This window comes from Macaca nemestrina, chromosome 12 (genome assembly GCF_043159975.1).
Source record: "Macaca nemestrina isolate mMacNem1 chromosome 12, mMacNem.hap1, whole genome shotgun sequence".
Classification (NCBI taxonomy): domain Eukaryota; kingdom Metazoa; phylum Chordata; class Mammalia; order Primates; family Cercopithecidae; genus Macaca; species Macaca nemestrina.
In genome coordinates this window covers 114,205,604-114,225,148 of record NC_092136.1, presented here as the reverse complement: position 1 = coordinate 114,225,148, position 19,545 = coordinate 114,205,604, and the positions used below count along the sequence as shown (strand labels likewise).

At 41.4% G+C, this 19,545-nt stretch overlaps 1 protein-coding gene across 2 annotated transcripts in view; it reads right to left on the bottom strand.

The window, feature by feature from the left end:
- Positions 1 to 1,305: 1,305 nt before the first annotated feature.
- LOC105476470 (nicotinamide N-methyltransferase) overlaps positions 1,306 to 19,545 on the bottom strand; it is a 57,052-nt gene continuing 38,812 nt past the window's right edge. For both annotated transcript variants that reach the window (XM_011732448.3, XM_024791074.2), the window contains one exon: positions 1,306 to 1,771. In XM_011732448.3, coding sequence (XP_011730750.1) covers positions 1,339 to 1,771 — 433 coding nt within the window. In that variant the 3' untranslated portion in view covers positions 1,306 to 1,338. The remainder of the gene's footprint in view (positions 1,772 to 19,545) is intronic.

Genomic DNA, 19,545 nt, shown 5'->3' with positions numbered 1-19,545 from the left:
CATTCTTGTGCCTGGTGCATGAAAGAAAGATGCTTGGAGAGTGCTAAATGTTTGGTAGAGATTTCTTAAATCAAAAAGGAATTGGCGGCATGTGGTATAGAAACCGAGTTTTATCACAGCCTCTCTCAAAGGCAATGCCAGTAAAGAGTCCAGTGCCTGCAGCCCAGAACAGGAATCCCCCCTCCTGCTTGGAGAATTAGCCATCTTTTCTCAGCTGCTTTGGCAACTAATATTGATGATGATGCGTATAATAATAATAACTAACATTTACTGAATGTTTATCAAGCACCATGCAATATTCTAGGTCCTTTACATGTAACAATTCACTTCATTTTATTTATTATTTTACTTTTTGAGACAGCATCTCACTCTGTCTGGAACACAGTGGTGCGATCTCAGCTCATTGCAACCTCCACCTCCCGGGCTTAAGCCATCCTCCCATCTCAGCCTCCTGAATAGCTGGGACCACAGGCATGTGCCACCACACCTGGCTAATTTTTTTGTATTTTTAGCACAGGCAGGGTTTTGCATGTTCCCCAGGCCGGTCTCAAACTCCTGAGCTCAAGCAATCAGTCTGCCTCACCCAAAGTGCTGGGATTACAGGCATGAGCCACCATGCCTGGCCACAATTCACTTTAATTCTCTTAACAAAAAGACTATTTTCATCTCATTTTATATTTATAGGTGAGGAAACTGAGGCACTGCAAGGTTATGTAACTTGCCTAATGAGAAGCAGCTAGTAAGTAGCAGAGTCTGAATTTGAAAATAGAGTGATCTTTGTAGCTCAAAAATTTTTTTGGATTGCTGGGATGAACAGAAATGCTGGACAGCTAGTCTCTGGCCCCTGAGGCCAGAGTGGAGTCTAGCAAACAGCTATACCCACAGGGCAGCCTGAACAACGGCAGAGGCCAGGGTTTGGTAGACTCTCCAGGAAGAAGGCAAGAGTTGAACAGGAGAAGCCCATTCTTGGGAAAGAAGGAGACAGCAGCGCCCCCTAGGAAACTAACAGTGAATAACTGCAGACACTTCTCTGTAGGCAGGTATGGGCTTGAGCCCCCACAACTAGATGTTTAGGGAAGTGAGGTCTTCTTTTGTAAACACAGGCAATGAAGACTGGAATACCAATTGCTCATCTTTGGGTCCCATAGCACTAACATTTGTGTGAAGCTCCAAGTGGTCAGTGGATTGTTTGTAGACTGACCTCGCCAGTCCTGTCCTAGATGAACCATCAGGCCCCAACCACTGAGCCTCTACTCAGCACGCGACTTGGCAGTTAGAACCAAGTACTGAAGTCAACTGGACAGGTCAAAGGAATTGCTTTAATTGAGGTCACAGGCATCACAGGGATCTGCTCAGCTTCCTCCCCACCAGGGAGAAAAGTCCTTCGTTGTTGGCCATGGTGGAAGAATAACTTTGTGAGATCACCTCAAACCATTCGATCGTGTAGCCAGCCTCTTTCACAGCAGCCTCTACTGCCTCCCGGCCCAGGGGGAGGCTGGAGAACTTCTGCTCGCCAATCATGTAGTAGCTGCTCTTCAGTGCGTCCATGATCACCAGGAAGCCCCCTGGCTTCAGTAGGCTGCCGAGGTTCCTCAGTGCCCTGCGGTAGGTGGGGAGGTCTGGGCAGGCGGCATCCAGACACAGCGTGCTAAGCAGGCAGTCAGCCAGGGGTAAGGGGACGGCCCCCAGCGGCTGGCTCTGAGTCACGTCACACTTCAGCACCTGCTTGACCGCCTGCCTCAACTTCTCCTCCTTCTCTGGACCCTTGACTCTGAAAAACACAAACCCACAAACATTGTTTTCCACTCCAGTCATGGGAAACCCAGATCTCTCGGGTCAAGGCTAAAAATGGCCATATTGTCCCAGATGTGTATCCTTAGGGCCTCCTCTATTGGGAAAGTAGAGAAAGAAGAACCGAGGGGCCATTTTGGCATTTGAATGAGACCATACTACCCCGAGCCACGTGAAATCTCTTTATAAAGTGAATGGTACGTGAAAATGATAATACCTAGCAGCCTGCCACTACCATGGACTTCCCTCCATGAAATGATTCCTCCTTCCCTGCTTAGTATAGCACTCACTTATACTATACTGGCTCATTTATTAGTATTTATTTGTTATTATTATTATACTTGTCCCATCTTCCAAACTGTAATGTAGTGGCTACTTGACCCATACAGAACAAGTATTAATAATAAAGGGTTTCAAATGCTGAAACATTATCTTTGCAGTAGCTGCTGATCAATAAGAGTGGTGAGATCATCCATAGACCTTTTTAGGAACTATTGATCATTATCCCACAGCTGTGAACAGGGCACTCCTAGAGAGAAGAAAGCTACATTTCCCATTCTTAGATTCCAAAAAATATTGCAGATAGTATGTTTTCTGACAGAGATCGTGTTTTTGGTAGCCTAGGCAGGAACCCTGTCCTTTTCTGCCAAATCAATGGCATGTTTTGGGGGTTTTGTTTTGTTTTGTTTCTAGAAACAGGGTCTTGTTCTGTTGCACAGGATGGAGCACAGTGGCGCCATCATAGCTCACTGCAACCTCAAACTCCTGGGCACAAGGGATCCTCTCACCTCGGTCTCCCAAAGCACTGGGATTACAGTCATGCAACACCACTCTAGGCTAGTTTATTGTTTTATAGAGACAGGGTCTCCCTATGTTGCCCAGGCTGGTCTTGAACTTCTGGCCTCAAGTGATCCTCCTGCCTCAGCCTCTCAAACTGTTGGAATTACATGTATGAGCCACCACCACACCTGGCCCAATGGTGATTCTCGAGAGAAAAATCAGTTAATAAAAGAATGAAAGAAGAGAAGGCAAGGGCAGGAGATGGGACAGAGTGGCTTGTATCCTATTTGAATTTGTTACAGGAGGAAGAAAGGAACAAACAAATGATCAAAATTCAATAAACAGAGTGCACAAGAGAAACTGAAGAGCAGGGGTGGACAAAGGAGAAAGAAGTAGCAGAAGATCAGATAAGTGACAAAAGGGGAAGAAACACTGAGTGTGTTAAGGGCCCAGGCCCCAGAGCACTAAGAATAGGAGAGACCCCCGGGTATTGAGCTCTTGGAAGGAGTTAACCAGCAAAGCATTGTGGAGCAGACCCAGTCTCATGCTCTGGAAACACACACTCCACCATCTGATGCAGACTCCAGGAGAAGACGGCCACTTGGACATCAAGTCTTGACAGACAGCAGAGATGGCCCCACATTCCAGCAAGTGAGGGAGACTTTCACTGGGACCATTTCTAGTCATGAGGAAAAGTCAATGGTTTAAATAAAACTTGATTTGAGAGAGTGGACAGTAGTCATGGGCATCTTAAATATTCACTTAAAATCTTAATCCTAGTGAATATAATCACTTCTTTGCAAACATGCTTTATGCTTGCTATAATTTTCCATTTAAGAAGGTTAGCAATTAGCATATGAAAACATGCTCAACATTGTCAGCCGGAGGCGGAGCAAGATGGCCGAATAGGAACAGCTCCAGTCTCCAACTCCCAGCGCGAGCGACACAGAAGACCGGTGATTTCTGCATTTTCAACTGAGGTACTGGGTTCATCTCACTGGGGAGTGCCGGAGGATCGGTGCTGGTCAGCTGCTGCAGCCCGACCAGCGAGAGCTGAAGCAGGGCGAGGCATTGCCTCACCTGGGAAGCGCAAGGGGGAAGGGAATCCCTTTTCCTAGCCAGGGGAACTGAGACACACAACACCTGGAAAATCGGGTAACTCCCACCCCAATACTGCGCTTTAAGCAAACAGGCACACCAGGAGATCATATCCCACACCTGGCCGGGAGGGTCCCACGCCCACGGAGCCTCCCTCATTGCTAGCACAGCAGTCTGTGATCTACCGGCAAGGCAGCAGCCAGGCTGGGGGAGGGGCGCCCGCCATTGCTGAGGCTTAAGTAGGTAAACAAAGCTGCTGGGAAGCTCGAACTGGGTGGAGCTCACAGCAGCTCAAGGAAACCTGCCTGTCTCTGTAGACTCCACCTCTGGGGACAGGGCAATAACAAACACAGCCGAAACCTCTGCAGACGCAAACGACTCTGTCTGACAGCTTTGAAGAGAGCAGTGGATCTCCCAACACGGAGGTTGAGATCTGAGAAGGGACAGACTCCCTGCTCAAGTGGGTCCCTGACCCCTGAGTAGCCTAACTGGGAGACATCCCCCACTAGGGGCAGTCTGACACCCCACACCTCACAGGGTGGAGTACACCCCTGAGAGGAAGCTTCCAAAGCAAGAATCAGACAGGTACACTCGCTGTTCAGAAATATTCTATCTTCTGCTGCCTCTGCTGCTGATACCCAGGCAAACAGGGTCTGGAGTGGACCTCAAGCAATCTCCAACAGACCTACAGCTGAGGGTCCTGACTGTTAGAAGGAAAACTATCAAACAGGAAGGACACCTACACCAAAACCCCATCAGTACATCACCATCATCAAAGACCAGAGGCAGATAAAACCACAAAGATGGGGAAAAAGCAGGGCAGAAAAGCTGGAAATTCAAAAAATAAGAGCGCATCTCCCCCGGCAAAGGAGCGCAGCTCATCGCCAGCAACGGATCAAAGCTGGATGGAGAATGACTTTGACGAGATGAGAGAAGAAGGCTTCAGTCCATCAAATTTCTCAGAGCTAAAGGAGGAATTACGTACCCAGCGCAAAGAAACTAAAAATCTTGAAAAAAAAGTGGAAGAATTGATGGCTAGAGTAATTAATGCAGAGAAGGTCATAAACGAAATGAAAGAGATGAAAACCATGACACGAGAAATACATGACAAATGCACAAGCTTCAGTAACCAACTCGATCAACTGGAAGAAAGAGTATCTGCGATTGAGGATCAAATGAATGAAATGAAGCGAGAAGAGAAACCAAAAGAAAAAAGAACAAAAAGAAATGAACAAAGCCTGCAAGAAGTATGGGATTATGTAAAAAGACCAAATCTACGTCTGATTGGGGTGCCTGAAAGTGAGGGGGAAAATGGAACCAAGTTGGAAAACACTTCAGGATATCATCCAGGAGAACTTCCCCAACCTAGTAGGGCAGGCCAACATTCAAATCCAGGAAATACAGAGAACGCCACAAAGATACTCCTCGAGAAGAGCAACTCCAAGACACATAATTGCCAGATTCACCCAAGTTGAAATGAAGGAAAAAATCTTAAGGGCAGCCAGAGAGAAAGGTCGGGTTACCCACAAAGGGAAGCCCATCAGACTAACAGCAGATCTCTCGGCAGAAACTCTCCAAGCCAGAAGAGAGTGGGGGCCAATATTCAACATTCTTAAAGAAAAGAATTTTCAACCCAGAATTTCATATCCAGCCAAACTAAGTTTCATAAGTGAAGGAGAAATAAAATCCTTTACAGATAAGCAAATGCTTAGAGATTTTGTCACCACTAGGCCTGCCTTACAAGAGACCCTGAAGGAAGCACTAAACATGGAAAGGAACAACCGGTACCAGCCATTGCAAAAACATGCCAAAATGTAAAGACCATCGAGGCTAGGAAGAAACTGCATCAACTAATGAGCAAAATAACCAGTTAATATCATAATGGCAGGATCAAGTTCACACATAACAATCTTAACCTTAAATGTAAATGGACTAAATGCTCCAATTAAAAGACACAGACTGGCAAACTGGATAAAGAGTCAAGACCCATCAGTCTGCTGTATTCAGGAGACCCATCTCACACGCAGAGACATACATAGGCTCAAAATAAAGGGATGGAGGAAGATTTACCAAGCAAATGGAGAACAAAAAAAAGCGGGGGTTGCAATACTAGTCTCTGATAAAACAGACTTTAAACCATCAAAGATCAAAAGAGACAAAGAAGGCCATTACATAATGGTAAAGGGATCAATTCAACAGGAAGAGCTAACTATCCTAAATATATATGCACCCAATACAGGAGCACCCAGATTCATAAAGCAAGTCCTTAGAGACTTACAAAGAGACTTAGACTCCCATACAATAATAATGGGAGACTTCAACACTCCACTGTCAACATTAGACAGATCAACGAGACAGAAAGTTAACAAGGATATCCAGGAATTGAACTCATCTCTGCAGCAAGCAGATCTAATAGACATCTATAGAACTCTCCACCCCAAATCAACAGAATATACATTCTTCTCAGCACCACATCGTACTTACTCCAAAATCGACCACGTAATTGGAAGTAAAGCACTCCTCAGCAAATGTACAAGAACAGAAATTATAACAAACTGTCTCTCAGACCACAGTGCAATCAAATTAGAACTCAGTACTAAGAAACTCAATCAAAACCGCTCAACTACATGGAAACTGAACAACCTGCTCCTGAATGACTACTGGGTACATAACGAAATGAAGGCAGAAATAAAGATGTTCTTTGAAACCAATGAGAACAAAGATACAACATACCAGAATCTCTGGGACACATTTAAAGCAGTGTGTAGAGGGAAATTTATAGCACTAAATGCCCACAAGAGAAAGCAGGAAAGATCTAAAATTGACACTCTAACATCACAATTAAAAGAACTAGAGAAGCAAGAGCAAACACATTCGAAAGCTAGCAGAAGGCTAGAAATAACTAAGATCAGAGCAGAACTGAAGGAGATAGAGACACAAAAAACTCTCCAAAAAATCAATGAATCCAGGAGTTGGTTTTTTGAAAAGATCAACAAAATTGACAGACCACTAGCAAGACTAATAAAGAAGAAAAGAGAGAAGAATCAAATCAACGCAATTAAAAATGATAAAAGGGATATCACCACCGACCCCACAGAAATACAAACTACCATCAGAGAATACTATAAACACCTCTACGCAAATAAACTGGAAAATCTAGAAGAAATGGATAATTTCCTGGACACTTACACTCTTCCAAGACTAAACCAGGAAGAAGTTGAATCCCTGAATAGACCAATAGCAGGCTCTGAAATTGAGGCAATAATTAATAGCCTACCAACCAAAAAAATTCCAGGACCAGATGGATTCACAGCTCAATTCTACCAGAGGTACAAGGAGGAGTTGGTACCATTCCTTCTGAAACTATTCCAATCAATAGAAAAAGAGGGAATCCTCCCTAACTCATTTTATGAGGCCAACATCATCCTGATACCAAAGCCTGGCAGAGACACACAAAAAAAAGAGAATTTTAGACCAATATCCCTGATGAACATCGATGCAAAAATCCTCAATAAAATACTGGCAAACCGGATTCAGCAACACATCAAAAAGCTTATCCACCATGATCAAGTGGGCTTCATCCCTGGGATGCAAGGCTGGTTCAACATTCGCAAATCAATAAACATAATCCAGCATATAAACAGAACCAAAGACAAGAACCACATGATTATCTCAATAGATGCAGAAAAGGCTTTTGACAAAATTCAACAGCCCTTCATGCTAAAAACGCTCAATAAATTCGGTATTGATGGAACGTACCTCAAAATAATAAGAGCTATTTATGACAAACCCACAGCCAATATCATACTGAATGGGCAAAAACTGGAAAAATTCCCTTTGAAAACTGGCACAAGACAGGGATGCCCTCTCTCACCACTCCTATTCAACATAGTGTTGGAAGTTCTGGCTAGGGCAATTAGGCAAGAGAAAGAAATCAAGGGTATTCAGTTAGGAAAAGAAGAAGTCAAACTGTCCCTGTTTGCAGATGACATGATTGTATATTTAGAAAACCCCATTGTCTCAGCCCAAAATCTCCTTAAGCTGATAAGCAACTTTAGCAAAGTCTCAGGATACAAAATTAATGTGCAAAAATCACAAGCATTCTTATACACCAGTAACAGACAAACAGAGAGCCAAATCAGGAATGAACTTCCATTCACAATTGCTTCAAAGAGAATAAAATACCTAGGAATCCAACTTACAAGGGATGTAAAGGACCTCTTCAAGGAGAACTACAAACCACTGCTCAGTGAAATAAAAGAGGACACAAACAAATGGAAGAACATACCATGCTCATGGATAGGAAGAATCAATATCGTGAAAATGGCCATACTGCCCAAGGTAATTTATAGATTCAATGCCATCCCCATCAAGCTACCAATGAGTTTCTTCACAGAATTGGAAAAAACTGCTTTAAAGTTCATATGGAACCAAAAAAGAGCCCGCATCTCCAAGACAATCCTAAGTCAAAAGAACAAAGCTGGAGGCATCACGCTACCTGACTTCAAACTATACTACAAGGCTACAGTAACCAAAACAGCATGGTACTGGTACCAAAACAGAGATATAGACCAATGGAACAGAACAGAGTCCTCAGAAATAATACCACACATCTACAGCCATCTGATCTTTGACAAACCTGAGAGAAACAAGAAATGGGGAAAGGATTCCCTATTTAATAAATGGTGCTGGGAAAATTGGCTAGCCATAAGTAGAAAGCTGAAACTGGATCCTTTCCTTACTCCTTATACGAAAATTAATTCAAGATGGATTAGAGACTTAAATGTTAGACCTAATACCATAAAAATCCTAGAGGAAAACCTAGGTAGTACCATTCAGGACATAGGCATGGGCAAAGACTTCATGTCTAAAACACCAAAAGCAACAGCAGCAAAAGCCAAAATTGACAAATGGGATCTCATTAAATTAAAGAGCTTCTGCACAGCAAAAGAAACTACCATCAGAGTGAACAGGCAACCTACAGAATGGGAGAAAATTTTTGCAATCTGCTCATCTGACAAAGGGCTAATATCCAGAACCTACAAAGAACTCAAACAAATTTACAAGAAAAAAACAAACAACCCCATCAAAAAGTGGGCAAAGGATATGAACAGATAGTTCTCAAAAGAAGACATTCATACAGCCAACAGACACATGAAAAAATGCTCATCATCACTGGCCATCAGAGAAATGCAAATCAAAACCACAATGAGATACCATCTCACACCAGTTAGAATGGCGATCATTAAAAAGTCAGGAAACAACAGGTGCTGGAGAGGATGTGGAGAAATAGGAACACTTTTACACTGTTGGTGGGATTGTAAACTAGTTCAACCATTATGGAAAACAGTATGGCGATTCCTCAAGAATCTAGAACTAGATGTACCATATGACCCAGCCATCCCATTACTGGGTATATACCCAAAGGATTATAAATTATGCTGCTATAAAGACACATGCACACGTATGTTTATTGCAGCACTATTCACAATAGCAAAGACTTGGAATCAACCCAAATGTCCATCAGCGACAGATTGGATTAAGAAAATGTGGCACATATACACCATGGAATACTATGCAGCCATCACAAAGGATGAGTTTGCATCCTTTGTAGGGACATGGATGCAGCTGGAAACCATCATTCTTAGCAAACTATCACAAGAACAGAAAACCAAACACTGCATGTTCTCACTCATAGGTGGGAACTGAACAATGAGATCACTTGGACTCAGGAAGGGGAACATCACACACAGGGGCCTATCATGGGGAGGGGGGAGGGGGGAGGGATTGCATTGGGAGTTATACCTGATGTAAATGATGAGTTGATGGGTGCAGCACACCAACATGGCACAAGTATACATATGTAACAAACCTGCACGTTATGCACATGTACCCTACAACTTAAAGTACAATAATAATAAATTAATTAAAAAAAAAAAAAAAACATTGTCAGCCATCAGAGAAATGCAAATCAAAACCATGAGATATCACTTCACATCACTATGATGGCTATAATAAAAAAGACAGATAATATCAAGTGTTGGCAAGGATGTGCAGAAAATGGAACCTACATACACTGTTGCTGACAATGTAAAATAGTCCAGCTACTTTGGAAAACAGTCTGGCAGTTCCTTAAAAGGTTAAATATAGAGTTACCACATGACCCAGGAAATCTGTCTAGGTATATACCCAAGAGAAATGAAAACTTATATCCATACAAAAACTTGTAATGAATGTTTATAAATAGCTAAAAGGTGCAAACAATGCAACTGTCAACTTCTGAATAGGTAAATAAAATGTGATATACACATACAATGGAATATTTTTTGGCAACAAAAAGAAATGAAATTCTGACACATGCTATAACATGGATGGACCTTGAAGACATAGGTTACATGAAGAAAGCCAGAACCAAAAGGCCACATATTGTATGATTCCATTTATATGAAATGTCCAGAAAAGGCAAAGCTACAGAGACTGAAAGCAGACCAGTGGTTGCCAGGAACTGAGGGATTTGGAGAGAAATGGGAGTGGCTGCTAATGGGTACAGGGTTTCTTTTGAGAATTATGAAAATGTTGTAAAATTGATTGTGATGAAGGTTGCACAACTCTGAAAGTATACTAAAAACTACTGAATTTCACAATTTAAATGGGTACATTAATTGTACGGTATGTGAGTTATATCTTAATAAACTGTTATATTAAAAGAGAGAGAGAGATAAGCTTAGCAAGGTGTTGATTTCAGGGAATTCCTACCAACCACTAAACTGGTATCTACATAGAAAACAAAAATTATCCTTGGTTGGGTCTACCTGATCCTTTATCAAGGCTAGAAATGGTAGCAGGGTGACCACTTTGTCCTGATTTGTCTTGGATTTTCTAGTTTGAGCCCTGAAAAATCCCATATTCTAAGTCCCCCTTGCAGTCCTGGACAAAGCAGACGGTTAGTCATTCTAAGGTGGGAAACTAGTTACAAAGCTACCTCCCAGCCTTGATACAACATGGATGATTTGATAGAACACTTTAAGAATAACAACAACAAAAAATATGATTTAACACTGTGGAAGTGTGTGAGAAACATGCATTTCAAAGGCAAACTAATCTAGAACAGAAAAACTTAAGTAACCTATCTGCACATAGGAATAATAATAAAGTGTATACCAAAAGGTAGAGCAGTGACAACATAATGTTTTGGGGGATGTGTTTCGGGATGATCCTCTATAACGGGAACATTGTGAAAATGTGTGTTTGATTACATCAGAAGCAGAAGCAACCTCTGTGCCCTATTGTGTATTAAGCTATTTGAAACACTGAGTTACCACAGAACCAGAACTTGCCAGTCAGATGATGATGCAAATTGTTCCCAAACTGTGAGCCACACTGTGAAGTCTCCAAAGCTCACAGAGAATGTGCCAATTTGAGAGGGAAATTTGCTAGAAACACCCAGTGTCGTAGATCCCTGCTTGTCCTTGGACACACAGCAAACATTGGGGAAGTCAGTTGCCAAGGTAGCTGTGTAAAGCCCGCATACACCTCACCTCGGGGCAACGCAGGGAAATGGACTCACCAGAGACCCAGCCAATTACCACTTTGCCTCACATTTAGCTCGTGGGGTGGGTAATAAACACACACCAGGAAAGTGCTATGCTGTTTTGCAGAAAGCTAACAGCGGCGTGGCCATTTCTTTAGTTCTAAAGATCTACCCTTTCACATGAAACAATATGCAAAACAAGGCAGCCCTGTCCCCTGTAAATATGCATCTATAAAAGCCTGAGGGGTATGGGGAGGGAGGGAGGGAGGCAAGAAAGGATGAAGAGGAGAGTCCTGGGAAGAACCCTTTCTGAGAATGTCTTCCCACATTCCAGGTGAACTATCCTGAGATTTAGAGGCGGTTCCTCCTGCCTTCTCTCGGCAAAGCCAGCAGTGCATCAGAATCTCCCAGACAAGCTGTTTTTCATTGTTCTCACACCCCCAAAGCCCCATCCCCAGAAGTTCCTGCAGGCTCTCCTGAGAAAGAACCATCAAAACAGGTCAAGGAAATCAAGGCTAAGTAAGCTTGGAGGTCACTGTGAGAATTGTACGGGCAAGGAATAATCATTGGTGCACCTTTGATGCAGACCACACCCCACACACGAATCAGGTGAATGATATTCTACGAGGAAGAGTCTAAAAAGCAAAATGTGAGGCCGGGCGCGGTGGCTCACGCCTGTAATCCCAGCACTTTGGGAGGCCGAGGCGGGCGGATCACATGGTCAGGAGATCGAGACCACGGTGAAACCCCGTCTCTACTAAAAATACAAAAAATTAGCCGGGCGCGGTGGTGGGCGCCTGTAGTCCCAGCTACTCGGGAGGCTGAGGCAGGAGAATGGCGTGAACCCGGGAGGCGGAGCTTGCAGTGAGCCGAGATCGCGCCACTGCACTCCAGCCTGGGCGACAGAGCGAGACTCCGTCTCAAAAAAAATAAATAAAAATAAAAATAAAAATAAAAAAAATAAAAAAAAATAAAAAGCAAAATGTGGGTATTCATGCATTTTCCAAATATGTTTTAAACCTCTATTATGTTACAGGAAATAGGCTGGGCACTGGGGCCACAAGGATGAACAAATGAGAAACAGATTCTAACCTCATGGAGATTGCAGATGAGTGGGTGGCAGGAGAAAGCATTAACCCAGTGATCACTCACAGAAGTGGAAATTAAAACTGACAAATGCAAGGAAGGAAAGGAGCGTGGCACTAATGGGGAGACGTTGGGAGCTCCCCTTGACCTAGAGAATCAGGAAAAGCTCCTCCAAAAAGGAGTCGGGCAAGCAGAGATATAGAGGATAAATATGTAGGAGTTAACCAGACCAAAGCAAGCAGGGAGGGCGGGAGGAAATTCCAGTAAGAGGAAACCACAAGTGCAAAGGCCACGTGGTGGTAGGAAACACAGGAGGAGAGTGCCAACGTGGCTGGATTGTGGGGAAACAGGTTGGCAGGAGCCAGACTAGGCAGGGCTTTGTGGACCATGGAAGTTTGCTTTTCATTCCAAAAGCTCCGGAGAGTCACTAGGGAGCACTAAAGAGGAGAGTGACATGATCAGATTTACATTTTGAGAGGGTCACTTGGGCTGCAGGGCAGAGAAGAATTGAGTGGGGGCCAAGAGTGGAAGTGGGAGGGCAGTCAGGAGGGAAACAGGGGTAGCTGGGACCAGATGATGGTAAACACAGGAAGAAATGGGTTACAGAGGAAGTCAGGAAGTAAAATGGACAGAGCTTGATGTTAAGTTACTGTGGAGCATGACAGACAGGGAAAGGACAAGATTGACTTCCAGGTTCTGGCTTGTCCAATTTATTATATGATGGTGCCAATCAAGCAGCTAAGAATACCAGAAATAAAGCAGATCTGGAGCAGATCGTAACTCTGTTTTGGACACACTGAGTTTGAGGTGCTCTGAGACCTGTGAGTAGAAATGTTTACAATTGAGGAAATAGTTAGTTGAAGGTTTCTTAACCTGCCCTGTGAATTTTCCCAGGGAGATAAGGCAGCAAGAGCACCTATTTAAGAAAGAGGCATCCTTGTAAAAGGCAGGAATGCTTCCTAGGTATCACTGAAACAATCATTGTGATCATCAAGATCCTGGTTTTGAAAAAGCATATCAATATCCTTTTGCAAGTTGTGAAAGTCCAGAGATGCTATGGAATAGAGGTGGTTCACTAGTTTGTGGAACACATTTGGCACAACTGTGTCTATTTTTGGACAACATACAAACATCTTCTAAACAGAAATGGAGGTCTTTGCACAGAGAGCATTTACCTCAGAGAACTGCCACCTCAACAGGAGCCCAACCTTTTTTCTGTCAGGTACGCTGAGGTTAAGAGGAGCATGCTACCTGACTTCAAACTATACTACAAGGCTACAGTATGTACTTTAAATTTCATATAGAACCAAAAAAGAGCCTATATAGCCAAGGCAAACCTAAGCAAAAAGAACAAAACTGGAGGCATCACACTACCTGACTTCAAACTATACTACAAGGCTACAGTAACCAAAACAGCATGGTACTGGTACCAAAACAGAGATATAGACCAATGGAACAGAACACAGGCCTCAGGAATAACGCCACACATCTACAACCATCTGATCTTTGACAAACCTGACAAAAACAAGAAATGGGGAAAGGATTCCCTATTTAATAAATGGTGTTGGAAAAACTGGCTAGCCATATACAGAAAACTGAAACTGGATCCCTTCCTTACACCTTATACAAAAATTAATTCAAGATGGATTAAAGACTTAAATATTAGACCTAAAACCATAAAATCCCTAGAAGAAAACCTATGCAATACCATTCAGGACATAGGCATGGTCAAGGACTTCATGACTAAAACACCAAAAGCAATAGCAACAAAAGCCAAAATTGACAAATGGGATCTAATTAAACTAAAGAGCTTCTGCACAGAAAAAGAAACTACCATCAGAGTGAACAGGCAACCTACAGAATGGGAGAAAAATTTTACAATCTACCCATCTGACAAAGGGCTAATATCCAGAATCTACAAAGAACTTAAACAAATTTACAAGAAAAAATCAAACAACCCCATCAAAAAGTGGGTGAAGGATATGAACAGACACTTCTCAAAAGAAGACATTTATGCAGCCAACAGACACATGAAAAAAATGCTCATCGTCATTGGCCATCAGAGAAATGCTAATCAAAACCACAATGAGATACCATCTCACACCAGTTAGAATGGCAATCATTAAAAAGTCAGGAAACAACAGATGCTGGGGAGGATGTGGAGAAATAGGAACACTTTTACACTGTTGGTGGTACTATAAACTAGTTCAACCATTGTGGAAGACAGTGTGGTGATTCCTCAAGGATCTAGAACTAGAAATACCATTTGGCCCAGCCATCCCATTACTAGGGATATACCCAAGGGATCATAAATCACGCAGCTATAAAGACACATGCACACGTATGTTTATTGCGGTACTATTCACAATAGCAAAGACCTGGAACCAACTCAAATGTCCATTAATGACAGACTGGATTAAGAAAATGTGGCACATATACACCATGGAATACTATGCAGCCATAAAAAAGGATGCGTTCATGTCCTTTGTAGGGACATGCATGAAGCTAGAAACCATCATTCTGAGCAAACTATCTCAAGGACAGAAAACCAAACACCGCATGTTCTCACTCATAGGTGGGAATTGAACAATGAGAACACTTGGACACAGGGTGGGGAACATCACACACTGGGGTGGGGGGAGGGGAGAGGGATAGTATTAGGAGATATACCTAATGTAAATGACGAGTTAATGGGTGCAGTACACCAACATGGCATATGTACACATATGTAACAAACCTGCACGTTGCGCACATGTACCCTAGAACTTAAAGTATAATAAACAAAGAAAAAATGAGGAGGAGCCACTCTCTACAGAGGCAACCAGGAGGTGCTCCAGGCCCTACCTGCTGTCCAGAAGGCCAAGAAAAACAGCTTGGACAGCACGCCTGCAGCTGATTCCCACCCACCTGTGTGTATGTCCTGGCATACCTGGAGGGGAGCCCTGCTCCAGACACCATTGCTTCTTCTACTGTAATGTGCATACCACCCTTAGCAGATATTACAGTGAAGGCTCTGATTCTGTAGGTAGCTAGTGGAGCCTGAGAGCCTGCATTTCTAAAAGCTCCCATGTGTTGTCAAAACTACTAGTCCAGGGACCACAAGCCTAAGCTATGCATTCCAAGTTCCAGGAACCATAGGTTAAGTAATGCAGCTTCCACAGTTCCTTAAGGAAAGAGCTCATATTCCTCTGTTCATGGAATAAGCTTGAGTAGTTGTATCTTAGTGTTTGACTTTCTTACGACTTTGTTAGATAGTTGTAAAAATGAGGGTTATTTATTTTTATTATTATTTTTGAGACAGAGTGTCATTCTGCCAGCCAGTCTGGAATGTGACCACAGCTCACTGCAGCCTCAATCTCCCAAGCTCAAGTGATCCTCTCTCGTCAGCCTCCCCAGTAGCTGGGAATATGGGTGTGCACCACCATGGCCAGCTAATTTAAAATGAGTGGGATTTAAATGCAGAGGTAGAAGAACAGGAGACAGTACAGTACATATGTCTTTGTCAGCCTTTAGCACAAGAAAAAGCTTCAGATAAAGAAGAAATCGCCTTGAAGTCTTGAAGGAAATAGGTTGTAGGTTGATAAAGCTACTTGAAGATGCAGGAAAGACATGAGTTGCATAGGATCACTATCATTCTCAAAATAATTAAAGCTACAGGATCTAGCACAAGGATAACGGTAAGAATGCAGAAATTTACTGCCAAAAATGCAATTTCCAACAAAGTTATTGGGAAGGGACAGTGTCTCAAGAGCCAGTTGTTCGAAGCTGACAATTCAGGTGTGAGATAAGCAATGCCTTTACTATCCTGTTAGATTGTAAGGGTTTATTTTTGAATGAGATGGAAAGGCCGGTGGTGGATACAGTAACTGAGAACAAAGTTTCAAAAGCCTTCTTAACAGATGATTTGGACTTTGGAAAGGTGTATTGTCTAACAATGACTGAAGACTTATTTATTTATTTATTTATTTTTACAAAGTTTCCCTGAGATTCTACAAATCCTGGGAATTTCCTTATTTACTAAATAATTTTAGATATTATCTAAATTGTCATAGCTGCAATTGCTTGTAGTTAATATCAGTTTCATTCTGTGGAATCACATAGTCAACAGAATAAAAAAGGTGTATGAAATTATTTTTATATTGAAGAATATAGCTCTACTTTGAAGGCTATAGCCAACATAAAATTCTAAGTCAGGGGTATACAGGTAAAAATGGCATATGAAAATAGGCTCTCACAGGCCTGGGCAGCAGAGCAAAACTCCCATCTCTACAAAAAATTAGCCAGCTACAGCAGTGTGGACCTGTAGTCCCAGCTACCCAGGAGGCTGAGGTAGGAAGATCACCTGAGCCCAGGAAGTCAAGGTTACAGCGAGATCTCACCACTGCACTCCAGTGTGGGTGACAGGGCAAGACCCTGTCTCAAAAAAAATAAAATAACCTCTCTCAACTTCTTACTACATGTCAGAAAAAAATGGGGTAATATTTAAACAATTTTATGATTTTGTTCATGTGTAAGGGTGACAAATACATTCTCATATATGCATGGACTTAGAAAACACGTCACTGTGTGTTCTTCTTGAAACAAATATTTGAAGATCTATTCAGTTGACAGATGAATCAAAATTAAAGACTCAATATCTAGAAAACTTGTATAAAATGAGTACCAAAAAATAATTGTAAATTTGATTACAAACCAAAAGCAAATGTCCAAACTGATCTTGAAAGAAAATATAAAAGTAATACTTTAAATTATAATATTTGAACTTTAAAATCTCAGGTTTCAATACCAAATACTGGGAAGAGAGATGCCAGGTGACTTTGGGTATCAAAAATTGTTAAATTCCTCAAGTTAGCAGAGAGGAAAACAATTACCAACTTTTTACCCGACTTGATAAGTTAAGAGAATTTGTCTCCAACAGACCTGCATTATAAGTAATACTAAAATAAGTTCTTCAGGTGAAGGAAAATGACGCCAAGCAGAAGAACAGATTCTGGGAATGGAATGAAAAACACTACAGAAGAAAGATATGTGGGTAAACATAAAAGATCTTAAACGTATGCATAATATAGCCTTAGTTAGTTTGGGCTCCTGTAACAGGATACCATAGACTGGTGGCTTATAAACAACAGAAATTTATTTCCCACAATTCTAAAGGCTGGAAGTCTGAGATTAGGATGCCAGCCTGGTCAGGGTCTGATGAGGACTCTTCTGGGCCACACACAGCTGACTTCTTATTGTATCTTTATATGGCAGAAGGAGAGCTAGAGAGCTCTCTGGGGTTCCTTTTATAAGGGCACGAATTCCATGCATGAAGTCTCCACTTTCATGACCTAATGACCTCTCAAAGCCCTAACCTCTTAATACCATCATAAGGGGGTTAGGATTTCAACACAGAAATTGGGAGAGAGGGATAAAAACATTCAGTCCAAAATTCCTATGTTTTTTGTATATTGTTATATGCATTGTTTAAAACTGTATACTGACATATGTGACTATACTTAACACTATTCAACTAACACTTAAACATAGTAAACATAGTAAATTTTATTTTAAAAAATCATAATTAAAAATAAGACAATAAAAATAAAAGCACTACTAACTAAAGCAAAACTAGTAACAATATATGTATTATAGTACTAAACATAGAAATAAAATATATGGCAAGAACATAAGGGCCAGGAAAGTCAGTTAAGGAAATTACACTGTTGGAATATTTTACATCCTTCATGAGACAGTAGATATGTCAAGGATGCATATTGCAATTTCTAGAAAAACCATACAAACTCACACAAGACACAGAAGAGGTTAATAGAGGAGATAAAAAAAGAAATATTAAAAATATGTACACTTATACTAAATGGAATACTAAAAATTACTGCATTCACCAAGGGAAAACTGGAAGAAAGACACAGGTGAACAACAATCAGATGGGACAGATAGAAAACATATACCAAGATGGTAGACTTAAATTCAACCCTGTAATATTAGTAATTACATTAAATGTAAATGGACTAAACAACCCAGTTAGAGGCAGAAATTGTCAGTCTGGATTAAAAAGAGAAAACATAATCTGAAAACAGAAGGGTAGAAAAGGATATGTAGATATATCATGTATATTAGTTATATATAACTGTAGGACAAATTATCCCCAAAATTTAGCAGCTAAAAATGACAAACATTTATTTCACTGCTTTTTGTGGTTCAACTGAGGGAAATTTGGTTCCAAGCTGCTACTCAGGACGAGAGAGGAGATAGAGAGAATACCCAATAAAAAGCTGTCATTTTTTAAAAATTGATTTTGGTTTTTACAGCAACATTAGGTTCACTGCACAATCAAGCAGAAGGCCTACATTGGCATACCATTATCACCCAAAGTCTATAATCTACATTAAGATTCACTCTTGGTATTGTACATTCCATGGATTTGGACAAATATATAATGACATGTGTCTGCCATTATAGTATCATACAGAGTAGTCTCACTGCCCTAAAACATCCTCTATACTCCACCTCCCTCCCTGACCCTTGGCAACTGCTGATCTTCTTTACTTCTTTCCTAGTTTTGTATTTTCCAGAATGTCATATAGTTGGAATAATACACGTAGCCTTTTAAGATTGGCTTCTTCCAATTAGTAATTGTATTTACATTTCCTCCACATCTTTTCGTGGCTTGATAGCTCATTTCTTTTTAGCACTGGATATAATTTCATTGTCTAAATGTACCATGGTTTATTTGTTCATTCACTTACTGAAGGACATCTTCGTTGCTTTCAATTTTTGGCAATTATGAATATAGCTACTATAAACATCTGTGTGCAGTTTTTTGTGTGGACATAAGTTTTTGACTTTTTGGGTTACATACCAAGGAGTGCAACTGCTAGATGGAATGGTTTTGCAAGGAATAGTCAAACTGTCTTCCAAAGTGGCTACACCATTTTTAATTCCCACAAACAATAAATGAGAGTTCCTGTTTCTCCACAGCCTCATCAGTATTTGGTGGTGTCAGTCTACCGGATTCTGGCCTAGATCTAATAGTGTAGTGGTGCTGTAGTCCTTTTTAATTTAATATCACAATTAAATTATGTGATATTATAATTTCACATAATTATATGTGCTATAATATAGCTGTGTTCTACCAAATGCAGCACTATGCTGCATTCTACCAAATTTGTCAGTACCGAATCACTAAATCCAGTGGATATTCTAGGGAAGGGGATTACCCAAAGGTGAAAATACTGACACAAGGATTATTGGGGGCC